This window comes from Anthonomus grandis, chromosome 8 (assembly GCF_022605725.1).
Source record: "Anthonomus grandis grandis chromosome 8, icAntGran1.3, whole genome shotgun sequence".
In the NCBI taxonomy this organism is placed as follows: Eukaryota; Metazoa; Arthropoda; class Insecta; order Coleoptera; family Curculionidae; genus Anthonomus; species Anthonomus grandis.
Window position 1 is genome coordinate 8489684 of NC_065553.1, and position 27380 is coordinate 8517063.

At 31.4% G+C, this 27380-nt stretch overlaps 1 protein-coding gene across 1 annotated transcript; it reads left to right on the forward strand.

Moving 5' to 3' along the window:
- Positions 1 to 103: 103 nt before the first annotated feature.
- Positions 104 to 25991, forward strand: LOC126739250 (ubiquitin conjugation factor E4 A). Its single transcript, XM_050444833.1, has 15 exons — positions 104 to 232; positions 317 to 505; positions 4736 to 5434; positions 5495 to 5677; positions 5729 to 5893; positions 5954 to 6169; positions 6222 to 6328; positions 10005 to 10202; positions 10257 to 10542; positions 10598 to 10743; positions 16521 to 16670; positions 16731 to 16974; positions 17033 to 17204; positions 25201 to 25396; positions 25458 to 25991. The coding sequence occupies exons 1-15, from the start codon at positions 119 to 121 to the stop codon at positions 25597 to 25599; spliced, it is 3207 nt and encodes a 1068-aa protein (XP_050300790.1). The 5' UTR covers positions 104 to 118; the 3' UTR covers positions 25600 to 25991.
- Positions 25992 to 27380: the final 1389 nt, after the last annotated feature.

Here is a 27380-nt window from a genome sequence, read left to right on the forward strand (position 1 = left end):
GAAACTGAAAACTAAAGAAAAATTATAAAAAAATTATGAAGGAATATAGATTTATAAATCTAAATATTTTAAAATAATGAAAAATCCATATTAGCCAAAATTAGAGTCAGTAACATTCATGGCCCATGAAACCAGAAATATGTTTCATCATTCATTCATTCACTCCTGTCTTAAGTCCATGCTTCCGAAACAGCTGATTTTGACAGGTAAACAGAACAAGATCAATAAAAAGGTTTGTTAAAACGTCATGAAAACATGAATAATTTTTCGGGATTATTTAAACGTTTCTAGTTCAAATATTTACTTGCTGTTGTAGTCTAAAGATCAAGATATCGCTAAAATGGATCGCAATTTACCACGACGAATGTCGAGTGCAAACCCTTTCGCTTCATTATTTAGGGGTACCAGCCAAGATCATTCTGACCCTCCTGAACCCACCCTGAATGATCAACTTGAGAAAATTTTTAGTTTTACCCTTAACGAAAAAGCAACATTAACCAAGGAGGTATGTATTTATATTTTTTCTTAATAATAGGGAAATGATTACTAAGATTTATTTATTTATTTACTTACGGAATCCATTTACAAAAGTGTTACATAGCATACCCATACAAACATATATATTCAGATACAAAACTATCTATAAATCAATGAAAGGTGTAGATGAGTTAATTAATTAAAGCCCCTATGAAATAATATTCTTTAACTGCCCCTTAAAAGATGTAATCCTAGAGTCAAAAAAGTTTATCTGTCTTCGAGCCATTCATGTAATTGGCTCATTAATGCCATAATTGGTGTGGTCGAATGGGACTGAAAATATTTCTGATTGTCTATTCAATCTGGAAGGCACCCTAAGTTTAAAAAGAGACAATAACTCAGGACAATCTATAGTAGCATTTAAAACATTATGCATAAAACATAAGTCGAGTAATGTTCTTCGTGACTCTAACGTGGGTAAGTTCAGGTTATCCCTGACCCACTGATAGTAATACTCCTGTCTCCTGTAACCACATCTAAAAGCCACCACCCTTAAAAATTTATTTTGCGTTTTTTCAATCTGCTCAATGTAGCAGTTATATGACGGGGACCACGCAATTGAGCCATACTCCAAGAGAGGCCTAACAAGAGAGCAATAAAGTAATCTAAAAGTAAACAAAGACAAATCAGTTGTAGACCTTTGGATAAAACCCAGCATTTTCATTGCCCTACCAGTCACCTGATTGATGTGACTTTTAAAAGACAACCTGGAGTCAATAAATATTTCTAAGTCAGAAACCTCTGTTTTGACACCAATTGCTACATTACTTATTTTATAATATTATTATATTTTATTTTATAAAGAAAAGCAATAGGGTTTCTTTGCTTAGAAAAAGTAATCTTATGGCACTTATTGATATTACGGGACATTCTATTCAAGTGGCACAAATCAAAGAACAAATTGAGGTCTTTTTGCAGGAGCACAGCATCAGAAAGGGATGTGATAAGCCTAAATAGCTTCACATCATCAGCAAACATTAGCACATGACAATTTTGAAGTTTCCAAACTAAATCAATCAAAAAGAGGCAAAACAAAACAGGGCCCGTATGAGAGCCCTGTGGCACCCCAGATGGCATCAAAATTTCAGAGGAACATGTACCTCCAAGATTAACAATCTGGGTTCTACCTCTGATGAATCCCGAGATCCACTGAAGAAGAGGCCCCACAATACCTAAAGCCCTAAGCTTCTGCAAGAGTACCCCATGGTTAACCCGATCAAAAGCCTTGGAAAAATCTGTATATATTGAGTCAACCTGAAGGCCTTTTATAAATCTAAATTGCTCAGGATTAAATAAAGATTTAAAACTCCAGGCAATCGTATGACTGACCTGGCAACTCAGATTGGTTACACACAGCCCGATAATTGGAAATTTCATTTCTACTACTAGATTTAAAGATGGGTTTTAGAAAACTTTTCTTCCAGAGAGTGGGATAAGAACCAGTACCTAGAGATTTGTTAAAAATGAACAGTATTGGTTTCATAAGAACACAAACACATTTCTTTAGGAAGAATGCCGGAATCCCATCTGGTCCAGCGCGGAGCTTATTCTTAGAGGAAGTAATAACCTCATAAACATCCTGCATTGACAGAGTTGAATTGCTCAAACAAATTGATTTATCAAAATCAAAAGATGGTATGTCATTGACTTGCTCATCCGAATAGACGGATGAAAAGTATTCTGCAAACATATCCGCAGTATCCGAGATATTCATACTAATCCTGTTATTGTATGTCATTCTGAAGGGAAGACTAAAACCAGTTCTTTTATTTTGAATATATGACCAGAAGTACCTTGGATTGCCAGCGAGATTCATTTCCACCTTATTAATGTATTGTTGATAGCACAACTCTCTTAAGTACTCACATTGTTGTCTCAACAATACAAATTCATCATAATCCTGCTGTTGACCACTAATTTTAAACTTTTTGTGAATTCAGATTAAAATTGAACAACTTTCATGTCATCAGGTTTTCAACCAAGAAGAAATATTAAATCATCCATGTCTATTCATTCTCAAAACTGCTTGCTTACTTGATCTATAAGATATTGATTATATCTTGATTTATATAAGTACCAATCGAAATTTACAATTCACAATCCCCGGTATCGAAGCGGGAAACAACAGCCTACCTCAATCTAAACAAAAAAGTCAATATTTTAGGACTGTATTAATATATATAATCATCTTCTGATCCTGATTAAAAACTCCCTATCCCTAAGAATGTTCAAAAGACAGTTGAGAAGGTTGTTGATTGCAAAGGCCTACTATTCTCTCAGGGAATTTTTTGGGGATTCCCTGTGATTTGGGATTGTGAATACGGTGCAGTGCAGCTTTTTAAATTTGTGGTTTGTAACTATGCACCTTTTAGAACTTTATTGTGATATGTCTAATATTAACATATTTTAATCTATTTACATGGTTTACTTTTCTGTGTTTTAGGCTTATTTTAATTAGTAAATTAGAGTAAATTAACTGTATTGTGTTTTTTGTTTAAGTGAAATTTAAAAAAAAAATAATTATAAACTGTATTTTATGCTTTGTTTATGACATTTTATGTATGTTAAAACAATAAAGCCATATTTGATTTGATTTAAAATTATTATCAGATGCAAAAAAGATTCAAACCTTTTAAAAAGATAATATTATTTTAAAATAAACAATAATTAGAAACTAACCTTATGGTAAAACTATTTAGATGCTAAAAAAACTTTCTTAACTTTCCTGTTATCCTATTTTTTAAAAAATAAAATAAAAATTGTATTACAAAAATAACATTTAACATATAATATTTTATTAAACAGTATTACATTGCATTTGCCCAGTATTACAAAATAGAATAAATACATCCATGTTAACCTAACCTAGTATCAAGAATTTATTGAGACCTTGCCCTGATGCAAGAACAAATCAATCAATCACCCTATAGCAAAAATGTAACAAGGTGTAGATATAAAATTTTAAATTTATAAAATTCACAGACTGTTATGAAGTTATCAGAAGTCTACAACTAACATTGACAAAGACAAGTGGGCCAGTGTCCCCTGGATAAATTATCTATAAAATATCAAATCTAATGTTTCTTCCAAAGTTGGAACTTCCAGTGAAGAAGTGAAGACCACAGATATACTGATTAGTCACCAGGTATACAACTTGCCACCCTAGAAAAAACATGTTAAAGGCACATTTAGTTCTTTGTGTTGAATTATAAAAAGAAAACAGACATGAATGCCAATCATACCTGTTTTCTTTCATGGGGACAATGACTGCAAGGGACTGAAATTTTTCAAGAGACAAAAAAGCTTCAAAATTAGATCAGCTAATATTGGAGATGAAATTTAAGTCATTTATAAAAGGTGGAACAAAATGAGGCCATAATTTTCAAATTTTTGGGGCAATAATCCAATTTAATGTCTATGTCAAAGTACGTCAATTTATGTAGTTATCCTTCACCCCAAATTTGATAATGTAAGGGTCTTGTGGACTTAAGAGTATCTATGGATCACTATACCACTTCTGTTAATAATCTTACACCTTATTTTGAAGAAATGACAATATTCTGTTGTTAACATTTTAAAGTTAGCAGTTTGAAAACCCTTAATATTAACTGTTAATATAACTTACACTTACCCTATTATAGTTCTCTATAATTAATCTAAGTGACTATCAACTAATCAAATTTAAAATAAAATAAAATTATGAGTCAGTTTTACCACTAACCAAAACTCTTTATTTTTAATCTGGACATGTGTTTCGCTAACGATGTTAGCATTTTCGGGAGAAGATTAAAACTAAACTAAAACAACTTACAGATCTCCTTATATACTAATGATGCTACTAATAGAGCCTATTAGTTACATAATATTAGTTACCTATTAGTTACATATATTACAAAAATAAAGATTTTTGGTTAGTGGTAAAACTGTCTCATAATTTGAGCATCACACCAAAGGTTCCAACCATAGGACTACCAAATTTAAAATAGCTTTAGTAGATATAAATTCTAATTTTATATCTACTCGCAATCAATAGGTTGGCAAATGCCGTCTCTGTTATTCTATAAAGGTATTTGTGAAACTGAAAATGCAGACTATAGTAAATAGTCTGCATTTTCAGTAAATAGTTTATAATGAATTAAGTCAATAAAGGTTGCTATTCGAAGGTTTTATTAATATTCATACTTTTTAAAAATTTTAGATTCTCTTTCTTGAAGAAACTCACAAAGAACTTGACACAACTATACTAAATATAGACAATTTAGATCAAGCATTATATGATCGTTTGTTCATGTGTCAAAATGATAATGAAGTCTTAAAAAAGAATAAGCGACTGGCCTTTAGAAATCCACATGCTATAGAAGTTCAACCCATCAAATACTTATATAAGAGTTATGTGCTGTTGCATGCCAATATCCACCTTAAAGCTGAGCACAGGCTGTTGTTAAAAGACAAAATCATTCAGAGTGTGGCAACTTCTATTTTCCAACCGGATATTTTTCCTGATCAAGATTTGGAGCAACAAATGATTGACTTGTTAAAAGAGGGTGGGGCACAACATGATACTTTCTTTGTTGAGGTTGCTAGAAGAATGTTAGATGAAGAAAACAATGATGATATAGTTTTAACATCATTTATTGATCAGATGAACAGAAAAGTAACAGCCGAGTTGCGCAAAAGCTCGTTAGTTAACATCGACTACTCCCTATTTAATTACTTTAATGTCTTCACTGCCAATGATTATTTAGCTGAGATATTTATGGATTGCTGTGTCCCATTTGAACTGCACAAGGGCTCAGAATATGCTAATACACCTATAGGTGCTTTATTTGACTTATCTGTTCTACCTAAAGATGTTAAAACACAACCTTATGAGCATTTCACAAGTCCTATGGATCAGGTGAGCTTAAGTTCACATTTTATAAAAAATATTAGATTTTATTAATTTTTTTCACATTAGGCTGGCAACCAAAGGGTAGAGGGTCTACTTTGGCAAAGCTTAGACAAACTGAATGAGCATGTTCATCAATTTTTGCTCACTTTACTAAAGCGCAATACTATCGTTAAAAATAAAGTGCTTACTTGGGTTGGCGGTTGCCTCAAGTATAATCTAGAGAGAGGAAAACTTTGGAATATGCATCAAGTAAGTTTAAATTCAAAATTGCTTTTTTAAATAAATATTGATTGATTTTAGCAATCACCACAAGCGACTTTCCCAAATGAAAGCAACAGTCCGGTTTCTGACGGGTTTATGCTTAACTTTTGCAGTATAATGTTAAGGTTATGTCGACCGTTTTGCTCTAACTTTAAAGATAATAAGATTTTAAAGGTCGATCCGACCTACCCAGCTGTGCCCACAGTAAGTGCCCAATTATAGCGAAAACGTTCTTTTAAAATTAATAATTTAATATTATTGTAGGTCAATGATGCATTGGCAGCAGCTTCGAAAGGCATCCACATGTACGGTCTTTCTTCGGAGACTTGTTTCATTCCTGTAGAGTCAATTGATGGTCTGGAAGAGACCCGGAAAACAGCAGAAAAATATAATTTTATCACCGAAAGTTTCTTTATGGCTCATAAATCGATCGATTTATCTTATAGGGTTGCCGTGGATCAGATGTTGAATTTAAATCATGTAAGTACACACAAGATTAACAAGAAGTTTTCTTTTATTAGCCAATTTGCAGGAAATTGGAAGGCTAGAGAAAGCGTATAAAGATGCCATGCAACAAGTCGGGTCCAATTCTGAGGTTGTTACTGCTCTTAATAAGAGACTTATGGCAGAATATACTAAGTAAGTTTTTGTAAGTTAGCTAGTTTTTTGTTTTTGGAACCTAATAAAAATAAAAATAAAATTGAAGGACAATTTAAAAGATTTTTTTTGCAATTTAGTTGAATATTAGGAAGCATCATAGTTTGGATAAAATTTGCAAGTAATATTCTGTTTATTTATTTTTTCGAAAAATATTCATGCAGTGCGAGTCGCTAACTTGGAATAAATTCACTAAATCAAAGGTGTTCTTTTTTCGGAAATATGATCGGACACGTCGATTAGTATTCTAAATTGCCTTTATTTTAATGTCAAAAAAAAAAATACATAGAGTGACTCAAATGTCAAGGCAACCCTATTTTTTTATTGACTATTATTAAAGGAGTTAACAAGTAACACATGCTTGTCAAATTTCAATTTTTTACTCCTTGTCTTTTAAAAGAGTTTTAACAAAACATTATTTAATTCGAAAAAATTAATTCAATTCAATCAACTTTTTGTACTAAGTGATCAATATGTTGTCCATTTATTACCTGATAATACCCTAGAAGGGATTGAACATTGCTTTGAACGTTTTTAATTACTTCACCGGAAACTAGCCTACACTCCTGTCTTATTCGTTCTTTCAGATCGTCAATATTTGCTGGTTTGGTCCTAAAAAGTTTGCTCTTCAAGTAACCCCCGTAAGAAAAAATCCAAAGGTGTTGAATCCGGAGATCTGGGTGGCGATCTATTCTAGTGTATTCGCTCATAAAAAGAAAAACAGAAAAACAACATTATATGTTACAAGCCTAGCTCAATTACTTTTTTTTAATATGTAATAACTAGTCTCCGTCCTATTTTATTAACCGGGACTTGTAACATTTTTACATTATTTTTCTGTTTTTTTTTCATTAGAGAATACACAAGAAAAATTGATGGCCACCCAGATCTCCGGATTTAACACCTTTGGACTTTTTCTTATGAGGTGGACTAGTTATCACATATTAAAAAAAAGTCTCCGTCCTATTTTATTAACTTTCATTTTTTACCCTGGACTTGTAACATGTAATGTGTATATAATGTGTAATATGTAAATGTGTTGTTTTTCTATTTTTCTTTTTATTAGTGAATACATAAGAAGATCTGATAATGCCTATTACAGGCAAAACATATGTCAACTCCTTTGGCCTTTTATTCAATATATTTGAGACCTGTGACTTGAAGTTTAATTTATTTGAGATATTCTTTAACTAATAAAATTTTAGGCAACAAAATTTAAAATAATTTAGTTGGAATAATATAACATTTCATTATTGTAAACAATAGGACTGTAACTAATTTAATCAATATTTTAATTAAAAATCATGTATACAATTTAAACTGTACTAGCTTGTGATTTTAATATTAAACTTCGTAGACTCGCCAACTCATTTCCAATATATTCTTTGGAATAAAAAAATACAATATATCGCCAATATTGGGTAAGACAGTTATAGTCATAGGGCTTATCGTAAAGTAATTTATTTATTAAAATTACATACAAAAAAACGCTTTTTCTACATAAAATCTTTGCACATACAAGTATATTAAAAATCCTTATTTCCTTAATTTATTTTATAATTAATATTGTATGAATAAAATTTCCAACAGAGTAAGAAAACTTATACCTAATTGGCCAAATATAGTAATTGTTAATACTGCGAATATACCGCTAACATTAGATAGAACATGAATATACAGGATGTCCCAAAAGTCAACGATAAACCGAAAAAGGGCAATAGACCAGGTGCTCACGGATTCAAAAAAAAATACTAAGAAAAATCTATCTTGAGTACTTTTAAAACTATAGGCATTCATAGAAAAACCGAAAAAAATTGACACCCCTGTTCATCTTTTTAGTACTGTGGCTACAAATTTTTGAATCTTATAACAATTTTTATTTTAATGTAACCCTGAATAACCCGCGATAAATTACAAAACTAAATTCAAACACAACTGTTCACATTTTTAAGAAATTATCAGATTTTTGCGCAACTTGTGTTGAAAATTGTGTCTTTTGACCATTATTTCCCAAATTTACTTAACTGTTCTGGGAAAAGAAAATTACCTCACTGTTTGGCAAGTGATTTCAAAAGTTGGCGTATCTAATCTAGATTTCAAAATGGTAAGATACTTGCTAGATTATTTTTTCAATAGGTGTGTATTTTTATTTTTTTTAGTACATAGTCAAGTACGCCACTGCTCTAAGCTAAGTTAATTTTATAGTCAAAATAAATAATGGAACAAAATCAAAGTAAATGAAACAAAACTTTATTAGAGTTACAACAAATTTTTTAAATTTGCCTACTTTACGGGAACAATAATTAACATAAAGTGAGAAATTAAAATTAAGAAAAAGTGTGCACTAATCCAATTTAAAACGTCGTATCAGGAGGCAGACAATTTGTTACGACATTTGTTGCGACTTAAATAATCTTTTATTTAATTTATTTTAACTGTAAAATTAACTTAGCTTAGAGTAGCGTAGTACATTTGTCTATGTACTAAAAAAAAATAAAAAAACACACCTATTGAAGCCACAATCTAGCAAGTATCTTACTATTTTGAAATCTAGATTAGATACGCCAACTTTTGAAATCACTTGCCAAGCAGTCAAGTAATTTTCTTTTCCAGGACAGTTATTTAAATTTGGGAAATGTTGGTCAAAAGACTGATAATTTCTTAAAAATGTGAACAGTTGTGTTTGAATTGAGTTTTGTAATTTATCGAAAAGTTATTTAGGGTTACATTAAAAAAAAAAAAATTGTTAAGAAATTCGAAAATTTGTAGCCACAGTACTAAAAAGATCCACAGAGGGTGTCAATTTTTTTCGGTTTTTCTATGAATGCCTATAATTTTAAAAGTACTCAAGATAGATTTTTTTTAGTATTTTTTTTTGAATCCCTGAGTATCTGGTCTATTCCCTTTATCGGCTTATCGTTGACTGTTGGGACACCCTGTATATATATTTTTATTGGCGAGATATGCCCAATATTCGGAGAATAAATATGCTCATATTGTTTGCTGCTATTTTAAACATTAAAATATATACCCATATCTACACAGAAAATATGCAATTAAAAATGTTCTTTGTCGGTTTATATTGCTTTTTTTAAGTTTAAAGATTGTTCGAGGTATATATTATGAATGTGACTAAGCGCATAGATATCCTGAAATAAAACGAAACGTTATCAAGTTTAAAAATATGCCTCATTAAGCTAAAATCTTTTTAAATAAAAAAAAACTATACAATTAAAATTGGCATTTCAAAAGTCATTAATAAAATATAATATATACATATATATAAAAAAAATTATACAAAAAAGAGTTTTGGCCAAAATACTTATAGCTAAGAAATTCTTAAAGTTAGAAATTATATAAATCTGTGGTATTATTAAGGGAAGTTACTTATCGGGTTTGCAATTTGTAATACTATTCTGCAGAATTCTTAAAAAATTTCTTTTGAGTGAAAAAATCTAAGTGTTATTATTAATGAAACTACATACAACTCGGTAGATTTTGTATACAAAAATATCTGCGATCTGTATTTGTATACTCAATAATGACATATTTAATACCTGGGATTGAAATTATCCATATCAGTAAAATCGACCGATATTTTCCTTTTTTTCTACTGACTTATCCTATTAATATAGCTAATAATTGCTTGAATTTACAGATTCTTTTCCTTAAAGTGCGTCTTGTCAGAACCAAATCTATTAAAGGACATGTTTGACTTTATGTCGGCCACATGTTATTGGTTATGTCAGCTGGTTATGAAAACCGAATTTCCAGAAAACGAAACCGCCACTTTCGCTCCACTGGAAGAAAGACCTATTGTATTTCCTTTGCCTACAAAAATTCCATTTACACTCAAGTAAGCCAATTTTAAAAAAAATGGGGCATCCTACTTATATTATTTCATTTATAGGTGCATTCCAGAATTTCTCGTTGAAAATATAGTATCTTATTTAGTATTTCTACGACGTTACTCCCTAAGAACTTTCGAAGAAGTGGGCTACGAGAAAATGGAACCCGTTTTAACATTTCTACTCGTTTTCATGGGCTCAAAGGACCATATGAAGAACCCTCATATAAGGGCGAGATTGGCGGAAGGGTTGGAGTCGTTGTTGCCACATCACAAAGATGAAATGATGCCGGATTGCGGAGGATATCAGAGGCAATTGATTTTTACCCACCATCCTCATAAGCTGGAAGTAAGATTAGTATTAAAAGAATAGTAACATAAAATAAAATGTTTAAACGTTTTAGATTGTGAAAATGCTTATGAACGTGTTTGTCGGCATTGAAATGACCGGGCAAAGTGTGGAATTTGAACAAAAGTTTAAATATAGGAGACCTATGTATGCGGTTTTTGATTACCTTTGGGAATTGCCTGATCATACCGAATGTTTTAAGTAAGTACTCGTTTTTTAAAAACATGTGATAACATTTTTTTTTTTGGGAAACTTGAAAGGAAGAAATAAGAAATTCTAAACACTACTATGCTGTTTTTTAGAGTATTTCAGAAGCAAGTCAAAGTCAGCATTTTTTATTAAACTATAATGACAAAACTTTAGTTCACTACTTTTTCTAGTTATTAATTTAATATATTTTATTATTAATTTAAATGGAAAATATTCTCGCTTATTACACTATATACTAAGATTAAAAAATATAGACAAAGGGCAAATAAAGTATTCTAAAATAAAGTAATTGGGGATTATTCACCCATAAATTCCTGTTTCCTGCATAATTTTTTATTTTACAAATTTTTTTAATGCGGTTTTCACTAATGAAATGTACATATTTTTTTCAAGAGTTGATAGGTGCTAGTTTTTTTTAATTTCTAAAATTTTGATTTTTTATTAAAAAACCAAAAAGATAAATAAAAAAATCTTTCCATACGTCTCTAGATACATCGATTTTAGAAACATTATATTAAAAAACCATTTCAAAAAAATTAATAATAAACCTTTGAGAATGGAAATACAAAATTCAGCCATTTTTCTTAGAATTTCTTGAACCGCCGATAAGTTTAGTATCATTTGGCAACAACACGCCGGGCTAGCGCGAATCACACCAAGAAACGCGCGACGCTTGTTCGGTCCGATCTGTGCAAACGGCGGTATCGGCTACTGGTCAACAGCAATTCAATATTAAGTTTTTTATGTTTATTTTTAAAAGAATAAAAAGGAAAAAGAAAAGACGGAAAGTCAAAAGTCTTATTCTAAACGAAAAAGTAGGAAGCCAAAGAAAGATCAGTTTAGGCCTAGAACGGCTGCAAATATAGAGTGCAAATAAGAATGCCACATTGCTTTTACTAATTATATATAAATGAAAATAAATGATTCAGTTTGGAAAGAAAAAATGATGAAAAATTAAAGATTTTTTATTTTAAATGTCTACTGCTGGAAATTATAAATCCTAGGCGTAATAGAGGCATGAAAATTCGAAACCCATCTAGAACTTGAGATATAAATGACAATTTTTGTATTACATTTGCTTGGTTTTTCTATTTTCATTAGAATATACCACTTCGTTATATTATAATTTTCATTTTTGTATACACACAACCAAACTTATATGGAATCACCCAGTAATTTCGCAAAATGGAATTTATTTAAAAAAATAGTCATTGAGGATTAAAGGGCACTTTTTCAAAACCAAGTTTATTAAAAAAAAAAATAAAACTGATTACAATTTTCACAATAATAGAACAAAAAACAAAAAGTGTAGCTTTCTATAAAAATGATTTTTCTGAATATAACAATTTAACAAGAAAGTTAATTTAAAATTAAATGTTAATAATCAGTATTGCCACCTCTAGCATCGATGCAAGCACGAATTCGACGAGGCATGCTATTTATCAAATTGTCAATGTCTTCTTGGGGAACATTTGTCCATTCCTCTAAAACCGCTTAAATAAGTTGCTCAGTGTTACCAGGAGCATTCTGGCGAGCTCTAATCTTTCTTTTTATCTTATCCCATAAGTGCTCTATAGGATTAAGATCCGGTGAGCAAGAAGGCCACTCTAAAACGGCAATACCTTCCGTTTCTAAGAAACATTTTGCAACTCTGCTGGTATGTGGAGGGGCATTATCTTGCATAAATAAAAAAAAATTGCCAAAACCACCTCGCCAGAGCCTAACTACAGGTTGCAATACCAAATCTACATACCTTTGACCTGTTAGGGTTTGTCGAATTGGAATTAAAGGAGTTCTTTCACCAATCATAATTCCACCCCAAAACATTACAGTACCTCCTTTGTATTTCGGGATAGGTTTGGCAGCACGAAGTCTAGCTTGTCTCCCTCTACCTCTTAAAATGCGAATTCGCCGGTCATCGGATCGTAGTCCTATTCTGGTTTCATCCGAACATAAGACATTTTTCCAATTTTCAATATCCCAATTTTCATGCTCCAAACACCAATTTAAACGGTCAATTTTATGTTGCCTTGAAAGTTCTGGAACCCTTAACTGTCTTCTGCTAAATAATTCCCGAGCGCGAAGTCTTCTTCTAATAGTTTCGACAGAAACACTCACACCCGTAGCTTGTAAAAGTTGCCTTTGAAGCTCTGGATGAGATGTTGTGGGATTTCTTCTTGCTATTTGAGCTAAAAAGCGATCCTACCCTTCAGTAGTTGCTCTTTCACGACTTCTCCTTGGTCTGTTTTTTAAGGTTCCCAATTCCAGAAATCTTGAATATGTTTTTGAAACAACACCTTGTGTAACCCCCACCGTTCTAGCTATCTGCCTTTGTGACATGCCTTGTTCTGCCAGAGCAATAATTCTTCACCTCTGAACTTCCGATAGTCCAATGTATGGCATTCTTGTTTAGTTTTCAAAAATAAATAAATTATAAATTTGATGCGACTTGCAAGTGAAACAGTAAAATCGACACTGCTAGGTAAAACATTATTATTTATTATTAATCTGCCTGTCCTTGAGAGTAAATACTTGTACTTTTTTATTGCTTGCAACAAAAAATATCTTACTAAAATATTTCATATTAATACAAGGTGATTCCATATAAGTTTGGTTGTGTGTACTTACTTACATAACTGTTTAATATTGTCTTATATTTTATACAGCTTGTTCTAAAACATGTATGCACCTACGTCATTACAAATTACAAATACACACAACATCCATAAACGCAGAAAAAAAGTAATCTAATGTAACGAATTAAAAATTATTATTATTATCTACGTCGTGTGGTGGAGAATATAAGTGATTTTGCATCCCATCATTCTAAAAAACATGACTCTGAGACATGTTAGTTTGTTTATTATTTTCTGTCTACACATCAATTTTCAAGTTATAACATGTTGAATTTGAAAGTGAGACACATTTTTTTAAAAATTAATTGAACTTCGGGGTTTATTTTATGCCCCTTTGATAAAGCTCACGCGTGTGTCTATAATTTATTTTTTGTATTCTGATTGCTAAGGACTGTTTAAGAAGACATATTTAAAGGTGATTAACATTAAAAAAAATTATTAAATTTAACAAAAATAGTTTTTTTTACGATATACTACTGATTCTATTTCTCTTTGACAAGAGCTGTATATACAGGGTGGCTAAACGAAAACGAAACGGCGGCCATGTCGGGCTCGTAAAGATTTTAAAAAGAAAACGCTCGGACACGTCAATTTAGATTACTAGGAGGAAACATTTTCAGAGAATAATTCCACCCCCATCCATCCCTTAGTGGTGGAACTAACCTCAAAAATTTTAAATGGAATAGTGGGTTGAGTTATATATATCTTGTTTAAAAGGTCTTTCGATTTTCTTTACGGCTACACCTAATTTAAAGGATTTTACTTTAGCGGTTCTCAAACTATTGACTATTTTAATATTTAATATAATTTTTTGGAAAACCTATATTAAATGTTGGGTGTTTGGAAAAACTGTATTAAATCGCAATTCTTTATCGAACTATTAATTTATAGCAATCATACATAAACACTAGTCCAACAAATACTGAAAATGCCCATCGTTATAAGCTCCATGCAATAATACAGATTTACATCGACATTTAGGAGGGAAAAAATAAGAATGTCAAAATACAAATAAATAGTAAGCAATACTGTCACTTAGAGGCCGGTTCGACATAATCAGAGTGAAATCGGATCATTGATTTTTAGTTTATCGTGTTAAACAAAGTAATAGTCAAAATGGTGTATACCCTACAAGAAATAATAGAAATAGTGGAATTATTTTTTGCTAACAATCAAAATACATTTCGAACAGCGGAACTATTCAATGAACGTAAAAAAACAGGAACGTACAAAAAAAAGTATGTTATAGAATTAATTAAAAAATTCAGGGAAACAGGGTCGGTGGTCAATAAAAAAAGGAATGTTGAGAAACCTGTAAGGAATGAAGCTGTAAAGGTTGCGATTTTAGGACATGTTAATATAAATCCTACACTAAGCACTCGACAGTTAGCTTCTGTATCTAGGATCAATCGGGGAAGTATACAAGGGATTCTAAATACACATGATTTCTACCCCTATAAAATAAAGAAATAAATGAAGACGATGAGGATCGGCGCTTGGATTTCTATGAAATAACTAGTGAAAGAGCATTAAATAATCCCAATTATTTGTTTAACGTTTATTTCTCAGATGAATCTTTGTTTTTCTTAAACGGCGCTGTAAACCGTCATAATTGCCGTTATAGGTCGGACCACAATCCACACATTTCTCACAAAGCACATACTCAACATCCCGAAAAATTAAATTTTTGATGTGGTTAAAAATTAAACCTCACACGAACACGAACATGATTGAAAATGACAATAACAATTAATACGTTGAAGACGAGTTGATGTTTCAGCAGGATGGTGCGCTCCCTCAATAGGTAATAGCTGTCCGCAATTATTTGATGAGAACTATCCTGATCGCTGGATTGGACGGAGAGGCTCTGTTGAATGGACCGCGCGGATGCCTGATCTTTTACCTCTGAATTTTTTTCTGTGGGGTCACCTAAAGAGTAAAATCTATGCTATCCAACCAGCTTCAATAGAGGAATTGGGCGAAAGGATAACTCCTGATATGCTACGAAATGTGCGACGTTGATTTGAACAAAATCTGTATTATTGCATAACGGTGGCCATTTTCAGCATTTGTTGGACTGGTGTTTATGTATGATTGTTATAAATTAATTGTTTGACAAAGAATTGCGATTATTTTCGAAAAAACTTTATTAAATGTTAAACAGTCAATAGTTTGAGAACCGCTAAAGTAAAGTCCTTTAAACTAGGTATAGCCGTAAAGAGAATCAAAAGACCTTTTAAACAAGGTATAACTCGACCCACTATTTCATTTAAAATTTTTGAGGTTAGTTCCACCCTGGCTAAGGAAAAACTGTTTTAGGTACATATACTTGAAAGTGAGACAAAATGATAAACATTTTTATATTTTATTCCTTCTCTCCCTAAATATGTGATCTAATACCCTCCTATATAAAAGCATTTTTTATGAATAAATTAAATCCGTCAATTTGAATAGTGAATAAACTGTATTATTAGAAGAACATGAGGATATTTTGATATTATGCGTTGTTGCCAAAGGCTCACCTTCCTGATAAAGCGCGTTAAATCCATTTCGGGCAAAGTCACGTGCTGATGATCGCTCTTAATACCTCTTGTTTAATTCGTCCACAGAATCTGTTATTAATAGTGTGTTTTTTTTGTGTTGAAGTTCCATTTACTCTCCTGTCTATTCAATAATACCTAAAGTTATTTTTTAACTGATTTTAGTTTAAAGGTGGACTGGAATAAAGGTCACTAAATATGGAAAATTCATTAAACGCCAAAGTTTTAATAAAGTTTTCACGTAAAGCCAATAAAAACAGATCCAATATATTTTTAAAAAATTATTTGGTAGAAATTTAAGATTATTAACTTAGTCCCAGTACTCAATTTTAAGTATCAAGAACAAGGGTACCATTATTTTTAGAATATCATTTTCTATTTCCATTTATACAAATATAGCGGGTACATCTTAAATTAGAAAACTAATCCAACTTCTCGTTAAACCGGAAGTGAGAGGAAAAAATTAATTGTGTCAAAAATGCGTAGTTTTAAATTAGAAAAACTAGAAGTTTTACAAGTATTAAATATAACTTTGTTTGTTTTATAGAATGCTTTTTACAAAACCTATTTCACATTACTGTTATGATTTTAGGACGTTAGCGGTTGAAGCTGAAGCTAACATGGAAGCAGTTCATCCACCGCTATTTCTCAGATTCGTAAATCTCTTGATAAACGATGCCATATTCCTTTTAGACGAGTCTCTAACCAATATGGCTAAATTAAAGGAAATGCAAACCGCCTAGTAGGTTTTTCTACTGTCGCTTTTTTGATAAATATTTCTAATAATGATCTTGAATTGTAGCGATAGTGGCGAATGGGACAAATTAGGATTTCAAGAACGGGCACAAAACATTAGCTATCTGCACCATATAGGACTGATGGCTAGATTCGACAATATTTTAGGTAGAGATACTATTTCTACTTTAGAGAAGCTTACCTCAAAAATTACTTCGGTTTTTACACATCCTACCATGGTTGATAGGGTGGCCTCGATGCTGAACTACTTTTTGCTTAATCTGGTTGGACCTAATAGAAAAAATTTTAAGGTGGAAAATGATGAAAGATTGTTTAAAAAAATATATATAACATATTTCGGTATTTTAGGCAAAAAATTTAGAAGAGTATGCATTTGATCCCAAGGGCACAGTACTCCAAATAATTAAAATATATATTAACCTTAAGGAAAATGATGAGTTTTGCCTCGCGATTTCTCAGGACGGTCGATCATATAGTCCCGAACTGTTCCAGTTGGCTGAAGATGTTCTTATTAAAGTTGGTAAGAAATATTAATTTTTAAGGTATTTTCTAAAATTTGAATCATTTAATTCATTTACAAAATATGTCAATACAAAACAATGTGAAAAGCAACTTCGAATTATAATTACATTAACTTAAGAAATATGATTTTTTAAGAAACTTCTTCAATTGGTAATTCTTTGAGGCTTACCTAAGTGGAGAAAAACAAAGAGTAATTTTTTTTTAAATATATGAGGTGCTAGCTATTAAAAAAAGATACTGAAGGCTTCCTAGATTGGCCAGGGTTGGATAAATAGATACGAGTAGTTAATTTACTTTATTACATAAGACACAAATCTCGTGTATAAGCTTTTTATAAACTTAACGATTAAGGGCCGGTATTATAAAACTATTTTGACAGATAGCTTAAAGTTAACTTGTGGAATAACGTCACATGTCACAGTTGACTTGACAAAATGTAGACGTTAACTTTATCGGGTGGATGCAGTATCAGTTAAAGTTGACTTTACAAAAAATCCTGCTAATAATTTTGAATATAACCTAACCGTGAAAAAGCTTGTATTCCTCGATATATAGATGGCGGTAAAAAAACGAATATATCTCCTGGAGACTACCGAACTGTCAAGCATCTGATATGTCATATAAAATGACACCATTTTTTATAGTTTTTAACTTGTAGAGGCTAAAAATTCATCTTTTGACAGTAGCACATGACGCTAATAATGTCTTAAAGACAAAGAAGAAAAAATGGGACGTTTATAAAACTGACATTTTATAACTAAGAGTAACTTAATGGTTGAAGTTAACTTTTGAAAAATATTTACAGTACCGGCCCTAAGTATTGAAACTTTATGATCACTACACATACAAAAGAATATACATATATGTTGGTAGTTACAAATAAAAAACAAAAATAAAATAGTTAACATACTTGAGATAACATAAAACACAACACTAGAAAACTATTACTGAAAAAAAAATCATTAAAAAACTCATCAAGGCTATAATATGCTTTAGGCAAAATTAGATTTTTTAAGTGCCTCTTAAATATTTTCAAGCTTGCTATATTTCTGATGAAAAGAGGGACATAGTTATAAATCTAGCGGTTTATATAAATAAGCGAGTTTTTAGTGGGAGATGATGTTGGTATAGCCAAAGGTAAATCATGAAATTGATGAGTAGCATTGATGAGTGCCGCTGTCTCCAATATAAATAGTGAGTGAATCGTTAAAACAAAGAGTGGTCTGCAGGAACGAACAGAACAAAGATATCTCACAAGCTTTTTTCTGAATCACAAAGATGATATTCAATATTCCTTTTATACACAAACCCCAAAAGTCGATGTCTGAGATGCGACTTAATCAGTGCAAAATACACTGAGCAACCACCTTTCCGAGTGGCTATACCTCCACTTTAGCTGCAAAACATCCCAAGAATAGTTTGGAAGCAAGAGATGATGTGGTCTTCAGAATTTAGATTTCCTCAATAATCGAATAATAAGAAATCCAAAACAAGAGTTTTTTCCACATTCAATATCAGACGATTAGACGCACACCACTCTCGAATCAGACAAAGATTCTCACTAATAACAGATCTAGGGTAATTTTTATTTTTGTGGTGCCCAAGAAGCATAGTATCATCCACAAATTGAACAATTAGACTCAGAAGTTATAAAGAGCTCAAGTCATTTACATACAACAAGAATAATAAAATAGACCTCAGTGCCGAACCTTATGGCACACCACAGTTAAGATGAATGAACTCCGGGTTAGAAACAACAACCCTCTGTTTACGATCTGACAAGGAAGATTGCAGCCATTCCAAAGCGAAACTCTGGAAACTACACTTTCTAAGCTTATTCAGCAATATTCCACGCTCTACACACTCAAAAGCTTTGGATAGATCGCGGAATATTACCGCCGCCGCCTCCCTATCACTCAGGTTGATAGGGATGCCCCCACATACATAAGGGTTAATCGTAGCGAAATTTTTGTAGTATACCTTTTTTAAGCAAAACTGTTTACGTAATACATAATTGAATCGTGAATTTCGAAAAGGACTCAACTCGGATTTTGATCAAATTTAACTTTTCCGCAAATTTTTCAGGTTCAATAGTAGGCCAACATTTTATGAAGGAAAAGGGCTCATTTCTGATTTTGTTCTTACAAATACGAACTCGTGAAACTTAAAACAACATTTCGAAAAGGACCCATCACATCAGCGAGTTGGGTCCTTTTCGTAATGCATTGCGACGCGTTTAGTAAATGAAGCGAACCAAAAAGGGGATTTCTTATTGTTATAAGACGTGAATTTTATTGGAGTATACTGTATAGGCATCGTAAAGTTTGCTTGTTTCAGTCGCTTTACGACAGTTGCTTGGTGTACGTCAAGTTTGTCATTTGAATTAGTAAACAATCACATATTTTGGGTACTGTTTTGTTCAACGTTACTAGTTTTTTTCTAAACAATGAGTGAGTCTAGTAATTCGGACGAGGCAGATACAGGAGTAGAGAAAAAGAAGCGAGGAGTAAGAAATAGTGAAATATATAAAAATGTAATTATCAAAAAAGCCAAAGTTAAGGGACTTGCACACACACCACGTGGGTAAAAATATTCCTTGTAGGAAATCTGGGCCTAGTTGTAGGTAAGTGTATACCTATGTTCTATTACATAATTAAAAAATAATAGATGTGGATAGAGGTAGATAAATAATGTTATTTATTTAGTAGGTAGATATTATATTCAATATATAATATATACAAAAATGGTTTTGTGAAAAAATAGTTTTATCTTTGTAGGTGCATTCAAAAATGTTTCGGTCTTTCCGATGATGCTAAAAAAGCAATATTGAATCGCATAAATGGTTTTAATACCAAAGATGAACAGGACATAATATATTCAAGGATTGATGGAGGCGTTCCCTGTGAAAGATACTTCTAAACGTCAAGAAGATAAAATTAGTAAGCCAAAGAGTTACTCTTATAAGTATTTTATCGAAGCAGATGGAAATAAAAAAGAAGTATGTAAAGTAGCCTTTCTAAACTTGCATGGTGTTACCGACAAGAGAATAAAGAGAATTCGACTACTAAAAATTGCAAATAAAAGCCCCCACGATATGCGAGGAAAATCTGCCGGGTCTAGAAGCAATGTAATGCCCGCAGAAACATGTGCTTTAATTCACAACTTTATCGAGTCAATTCCTGTTAAAGAAATTCACTATTCAAATAACATTCTAAAAAAATACTTATCATCTGTTTTAAATGTGACAATATTGCATGAGAGATTTTCGGCAAAATATCCTGAAAGCAAAGTAAATTATCAGTTTTTTAGAAATTATTTCAATGTAAATTTTGATTTGGCATTTGGTAGGCCACAAATTGATGTGTGCTCAAAATGTGAAGAAATTAGCGTTAAGCTGAAGAATCGCCATTTAAACGATAATGCCAAGAGGGTCGCCAGTGCGGAGCTAATCATACATAAGCGTCGGGCATCGAAGTTTTTTAATAAAGCCAAAGCTATTACAGAAAAATGTAGCGAGAACGGCAGTACCATTTTCGGACTGTCTTTCGATTATACGCAGAATCTATCAACGCCAGTACTTCCAGTCCAAGAAGTGTTCTATTACCGCCAACTTTGGGTATACGAATTCTGCGTACATAATATGAAAACGGGGAAGGCAACTTTGTATTCCTATCACGAGGGCCAAGCGTTGAAGGGACCAAACGAAGTAGATTCGTTTTTAAATGACTTTATATGTAAAAATGTTCCTAAATATATTACAGAATTACATTTATTCTGCGACGGATGTCCTGGGCAAAATAAAAATAATACCATAATAAAATATCTTATCGCTTTGTCACTTACTCGAAATTTAAAAGTTTTTCTTTATTTTCCCCAAAGAGGTCATTCCTTTAATGACTGTGAGAGAGATTTTGCAACCATAAGGCGTAAGATTAGAAGAGAAGATCGTTTATTTACTCACGAGCAGTATACGAATTTAATACTCAGTAGCACTAAAACAGACAATATTTGTGTAAAAACGATAACTTATACCGATATCATTGATTTCAAGGCATGGTGCAAAGTACACTTTAAAGCAAAACCGTTATCAGAAAGATGCTATGGAAAAAAAGTTGCTAAAGAAAACAAAGTATCTTTTCATGTTTCAACTTTTTATGAATTTGACTTTAATCCAGAAAAAACTGGAGAAGTTTTATGCCGCCCCTTCATTGACAGCGAAGTTAATACTGAAACTTTTAGCCTTTTAAAAACTAAAGGTATTTGTACTAATCTTCCTACCGTTGAAGACTTTCCATGCTACTCCTCAAAACTGCCAATAAATAACTTAAAAATGACTGACTTGAAAAAATTGAAGCAGTATATACCTGCAGATTATGAAGACTTTTACGATAGTATTTTGAGCTGGCCGACTACTGACAGAGAAGCAGGAGCTGACGTTGAACAAGACTTTTAGCAAAGTTACTATTTATTTGTTATTATTTTCCAAATAAATTAACAAAAAAAAATGTTGATCTTTAAGGATTTTTTTTAGTTTTTTGTATCTTTCTTTAAAAAATAAAGTTGAAGTTTCTTTATTAATGTTCTTGTGATTATATAACCTCTCAAGTGGTGCTTAAATTTCGAAAACGGCTCATCTCGGAGAATTCTAAAGTCCATTTTCTCCATGTATACTTAATTGAAAAGAAAAAAATTTGGCAAGGTTAAGATGTCAAACAAAGGTTGTGAATATTAGGAAAATTCATATTTTCGTAGTTCAAATCTGTCAGAAACAATTCAGTTTTTAGCTTTTCCTGGAAAATTACGTTTTTGCGAGATAAGCCCTTTTCGAAATTCACGATTCAATTTAAATAAAAAATAAAATTATGTCAAGCCTGAAAAAGTTACGTAGTTTAAAAAAAAAATCAAAATGTTGCTGGTGGCGCTTTCTATGCGGCAATTTAAAAAAAAGGTTAATTTTAAGATTTGCCATATAAAAGGAAAACCATATTCCAAATTTTGTTAAAAACGAACAATAAGTGTTAAATTTATCGCCAAAATTAAAAAAAAAATACAATAAGTTTATCACCCTGTATCTTGGTTAAACTAGGAAAATTTCACTTAACTAATTTTTTTTCAAAAGGAATCTGCTGTTGAATTATTTACCATTATTTATGGAACACCTTGTATAAATTATCATTAAATATTTGAAAGACCAATTATCCAGTTAGAAATTACTTTATTATGCTCAATTATTGCAAACAGGAATAAAACTGATTTATTTGGAACCTTTCATTACATTTAATTTTGTGTTCATTTCAGTTATTGAGCATATAATATATTATTTTCTAAATTTAATATTTATTTAAACAGTGACGTAAAAAACAATAGATTTTACTTAACAATTTTATATTCAAATTAGCTATTTCAATTCCAAAGCCTAGTTTTAAATCGAAACTATAAAGAAATAATGTCTTTCATCTCTTCAATAATGACTGAAACCTATATTTTTTTAATTGAGGGGGTCAGAATCCAAGGGGTTCAAGTAACAAATTAAGAGTTTTGAGAATGTTTGATTTAAAGTTTTAGGTCATTAAAAAATATTCGGTGATATTTTATATTTCTGTTTTTATTAAATATTATAATTTTAATGTTTCAAAATGCATTTCATAAATTCTAGACATCATTTTTTGGTTTATGTAAGGCTTTTTTGCGAGTTAAAACTCATAGGCCAGTCATTTAAACCCCTTTGCCTTAAAAATAAAATACATAACAATTTACCAAAATAAAGAAATGTTTATTCTAATGGAGAAATTAACATGAACTCAATATAAAGAAAAACATATTAATCATCATCAGATTCAAAATTTCTGTAAGTGTCTGTATCCTCTTCTGGGGTAACATTAATTTGTTGTTGTTAAAGCCTTGAGGTTTTTCCTTTACATAACAGATCCTTGTAAAATTTATGATGGACAGGCGGAACAAAAGGTAGTAGCTATAAGAGATTCTGATACTTGGCCAGTTTGATTTTTGGTGGGGTAACATGCAAATTTGGCAATGCTACAGTGGTTGGCTGATTCCTTGGGCGTCCAGTAGTATTTTTTTGTTTTAGGTCCATTATATTAAATGCGATTTCTTGGTTGCAGACTTCTTTATAAAACATCTTGTAAGGTTCGGCTTTTTCAAAATGCAACCATTGCATCTTACTAAGGCCAACAATGTTTGGTTTCATGTCGCTATCCATTGGAGATATTGACTTAAAGTCCTGAGGCTGCATTTTAACCACAATAGATTTGCGACTAACGCCTCCCACAAAATGGATCATCAGGAGTAAATATGTTTGTAAGCTTCCTTTTTGATTTTTCTATAAGGGCAAAATCCTGGTCGCACTCCATGCATTTTTTTGCAGGTCAAAACATATGGCACGACGAGTTTGGGGGGATTCTTTAGCTAAGGTAGTGGCCTGATTCTTCAAAGATTTAACAGAAGACACTTTCCTTAAATGAATCTTTTCTTCAGAAACTGGATCTAGGGCATTCATTTTGATTTTTAAATATCGCAGGTTGAGCAAGTGTCGGTGTAAGGCCGGTGAAAACTAAGGTTAAACTGAGTGTTAAAAATATCCCGGTATTTGCTGATTTTTACAGGATCTGTTCGTCGTTGTGAACAAAAGTCTTTATACAAACTGTACATTTTTGAAATATTTAATTCTGGAGATAGATATTTACGGTTTGGGTTATCCTTTCTTGTATGCTGCGTATATTGCTCTTTCACTAAATTGATAGTGTCCTCGCTTAGTTTATTTCCAGGAGTATGACGACCTCTTTGATCTGTATGGGCGATTCCTGTTTTCTTTATGTACTGACATCGTTATAGAACCTCTTCTGAGAAATATCCAACGTATACAAAAAAAAACTGCTTACAAACGCAATAATTTTTCAACGTTATGATTGTGCTGACGTTTTTTTGAAAAACTGCAAGTCGATTGGGTCGTTTTTACTTCTTCGGTAAAATGTTCATTACATTTGTATCTATCTACAAATGTGATTGTACGGTTTAACTGATTTTGCTTCATGAACTTCACCCCGCCGTCCAACGTACCTTTGGCCAGAGTTACGCTTTAGTTTTGCTTCCGATTGCTTCCACTGTGCTATTTTTCGTGTTCGTTTCTTGGATGTACTTGCTTGAGATTCTCTTTCTGCTATGCTAGGCTCTGAATCTGAAGAAGACTGTGAACTATTTTCATTTGGGACGTAGTCCATATCAACATCGGAATTATCACTAAACGGATCTAAAATTTAAAAAAAAAATAACGTCAAGGAAAACCTATTTCAATTAATTATATAGCACTTTGAGAACTTACCATTTTGGTCTTCATCAGAAGTAACCATTTTGACTTAAAAAAACTTCAAAATAACTTAAAAACTGTAAAAACTTGCAAAACTTAACCTCTTCCACGTCGCGCGTAATCTACTAAATGACTGATGCGGCAAAGGGGTGGCAAAGGGGATCAAGCGCATTTAGTTCCCTATGCCAATTAACAATACGGGCGACTGAATCTGCTGATTTTCTCAACAGTTCATAGAGAGCAGCACTAGTATTGAAACGCACTTAGTTCTTTTTGCCATGATATAAAATAATGTTTCACCATTAAGTTTTTACACTTAGATCGATTTTTGAAAAAATGTCACTTGGACCCCTTGGCTTCTGACCCCCTCAATTAAAATTTAATGTGTTAAACAATAAATATTACGCTTTAGATTAAAAAAAAAATAAACCAAGGGCATCATGAGACGACGGCTTTTAAAAAATACATTTTTAAAAAACAGCAATGTTAAGATTGATCTATCCGTAATGTGCACATCTAGGAGATAGGTTTTCTACATCTGGACTTCGCCTCTTTTCACAATAGTACATTTATGTTTAGGATAGAATTATTTGTAAATCTAACTTAAATTATGAAAATAAAAGCTTTTCTTACAATTTGTTCTTAATCATTAATAGAATTTCTTTCTCAGGTGGTGGTCCTCTTCTGGGTGAAATAAAAGACATCGCCGAAAAAGTAGCGAGAAAGGCCGAAGAGCACAAAGCAAACGAGGAAGCGATGGCAGAGGCACCGGAACACTTTTTAGATCCGATTATGTCAACTTTAATGACGGACCCTGTACAGTTACCTAGTTCCAAACAAATTGTGGATAGAACTACTATAGCGAGGTAAACTTTTTGAAAGCCTTAATTTAATTAGTTTTCTTATTTTTTGCTTTTTAATTTTTAGACATCTGTTAAGCGACCAGTCAGATCCTTTTAATAGGTCACCTTTGTCGATGGATCAAGTTATTCCGCAGACAGAATTAAAAGCCGAAATAGAAAAATGGGTTCAGGAGAGAAAGAGGAGAGTGATGACCGAAACGCAATAAATTTTTTTAATATTTTTTTTATTAATACAATATTTTGTCTGTGTTTGTGATAGATGTGGTGATGTGTCGTTTCATTGTTGACACTGTTTAGGGTATTTTAAGAAAAATTATTTGAGTTTTACGGGATAGCACTAAAAGTTATATTCTCCGTAAAGAATGCCACTTTTTAAAACTAAATTAATTAAATCGTTATTTTGAATTAGAGCACTTGGTAAAAACATAATCGTAGATCGTGTTTTTTTTGTACATTTCACTCTTCCATCTATATATATATATTAATAATAGTTCAAACGACTGTGTTTCGGTGCGTTGTTAAATCTATTTTATCATTTGTTATTTATTTTTAAATGATATCGTCAGATATTAAAAATATATAACTTAATATTATAAAATTTTGGTATTTTTATTTCAACCTAGTCTAAGTGTCGGGATATTCAGTATTGGGCAAAATTAAATATACTTTTCTAAAACCAATATTAACACAAAATTATAGTGATAATCAAAAAACTCCTTAAAGGGACAAAAATTGTTTTTTACTGATCTATAACGAAACATGTTGCTTAAATGTGTGCATAACTTTAATGTAAATGATTTTTTAAGGCATTAATTCCGTTTATGCTTATAGTGGTAATTTTTTGATAATAGAACTTAAAGGTAAAAATTCTTAAGCCAAAAAGAAATGCAATTGATGAATCTGTGAGCCCCATATACCGTAATAGTTGATTTATTAATAAAAATTTCGTTAATAAAAAAATGTTCCTTAATTTTTGGATCTATAATAAATAATATGTTAAGAAATTAATTAAACGGATGCATCAGTATAATGAATATGATACTCAAGTTCCTTTTAAATCCAATATATTAATTTTTTTAAATTTTGCAAACTTATGTTGTAAAATTTAATAAAAGAATTAAATATATGCCGGGGTTCTCGTTTTATATGATTTATACACTTATCCTAAGAAGAAATAGAAATACACTGCTTCAATAGAATAAAAAAAAGATCCTAAAACTAACAAACTTAAATAAAAAATTAAATTTTTTATAATCTATCATAAAACTAGATGATGTGTGGGCACAAGATTTGATTATTCTTAATTTTATTAATAAACTTTTTTTTGATGGTTTACTTCTAACAATTATGCAATCAACCAATGCTTTATTGTCAAGAAATTGTTACAATTTGTAGACAAAGCTGTAAAACAAAAAAGACACAAAAATACAAACAAAACACAATTAAAGAAAAGAAAAACAAAACAAAATCAAAAAAAGAAAAAAATAAGTAAGAATAGAATATCTACAATATATACAGATTAATACAATTTAAAAATTGTAAGTAGTCAAAAATATCATTATAAAATGTAAAATTTAATGTATACAATGTTAAAAAACATCATTAAAAAATCTCTCTATGTAAAAAATGTTTAAAAAAGTAAAAAATTATAAAAAATCCTAAAATAGCTACACAAAGCAGTATACCTAAACATGTACAGATAGTAAAAATACATAATCAGCTAGTGCGAAATTTCAAATCAATGATTACAAAAAAATCGTTAACTGTGTAAAAAGCTCGCTTTATCGTTAATATTTAGATTAGCAATGTCATTGATGAAAATAAGAAACAAAATAGGGCCAAGTACGGAACTTTGAGGCACTCCACTTTGTATTGGCTTGCAAGAAGACATAGTCGAATTCTCACAGCTTGACTTCTGTTATTGAGATACGACTTAAACTACTCAAAAGGCGCTCCTCTGAACCCGTAATATTGCAACTTTTTTAAT

Coding starts and splice junctions, on each gene's coding strand:
- LOC126739250 (XM_050444833.1), top strand. CDS start 119: ATGGCCCATGAAACCAGAAATATGTTTCATCATTCATTCATTCACTCC. Junction 5,435..5,494: donor TCACAAGTCCTATGGATCAG/GTGAGCTTAAGT, acceptor TTTTCACATTAG/GCTGGCAACCAAAGGGTAGA. Junction 10,203..10,256: donor AAAATTCCATTTACACTCAA/GTAAGCCAATTT, acceptor TTTCATTTATAG/GTGCATTCCAGAATTTCTCG.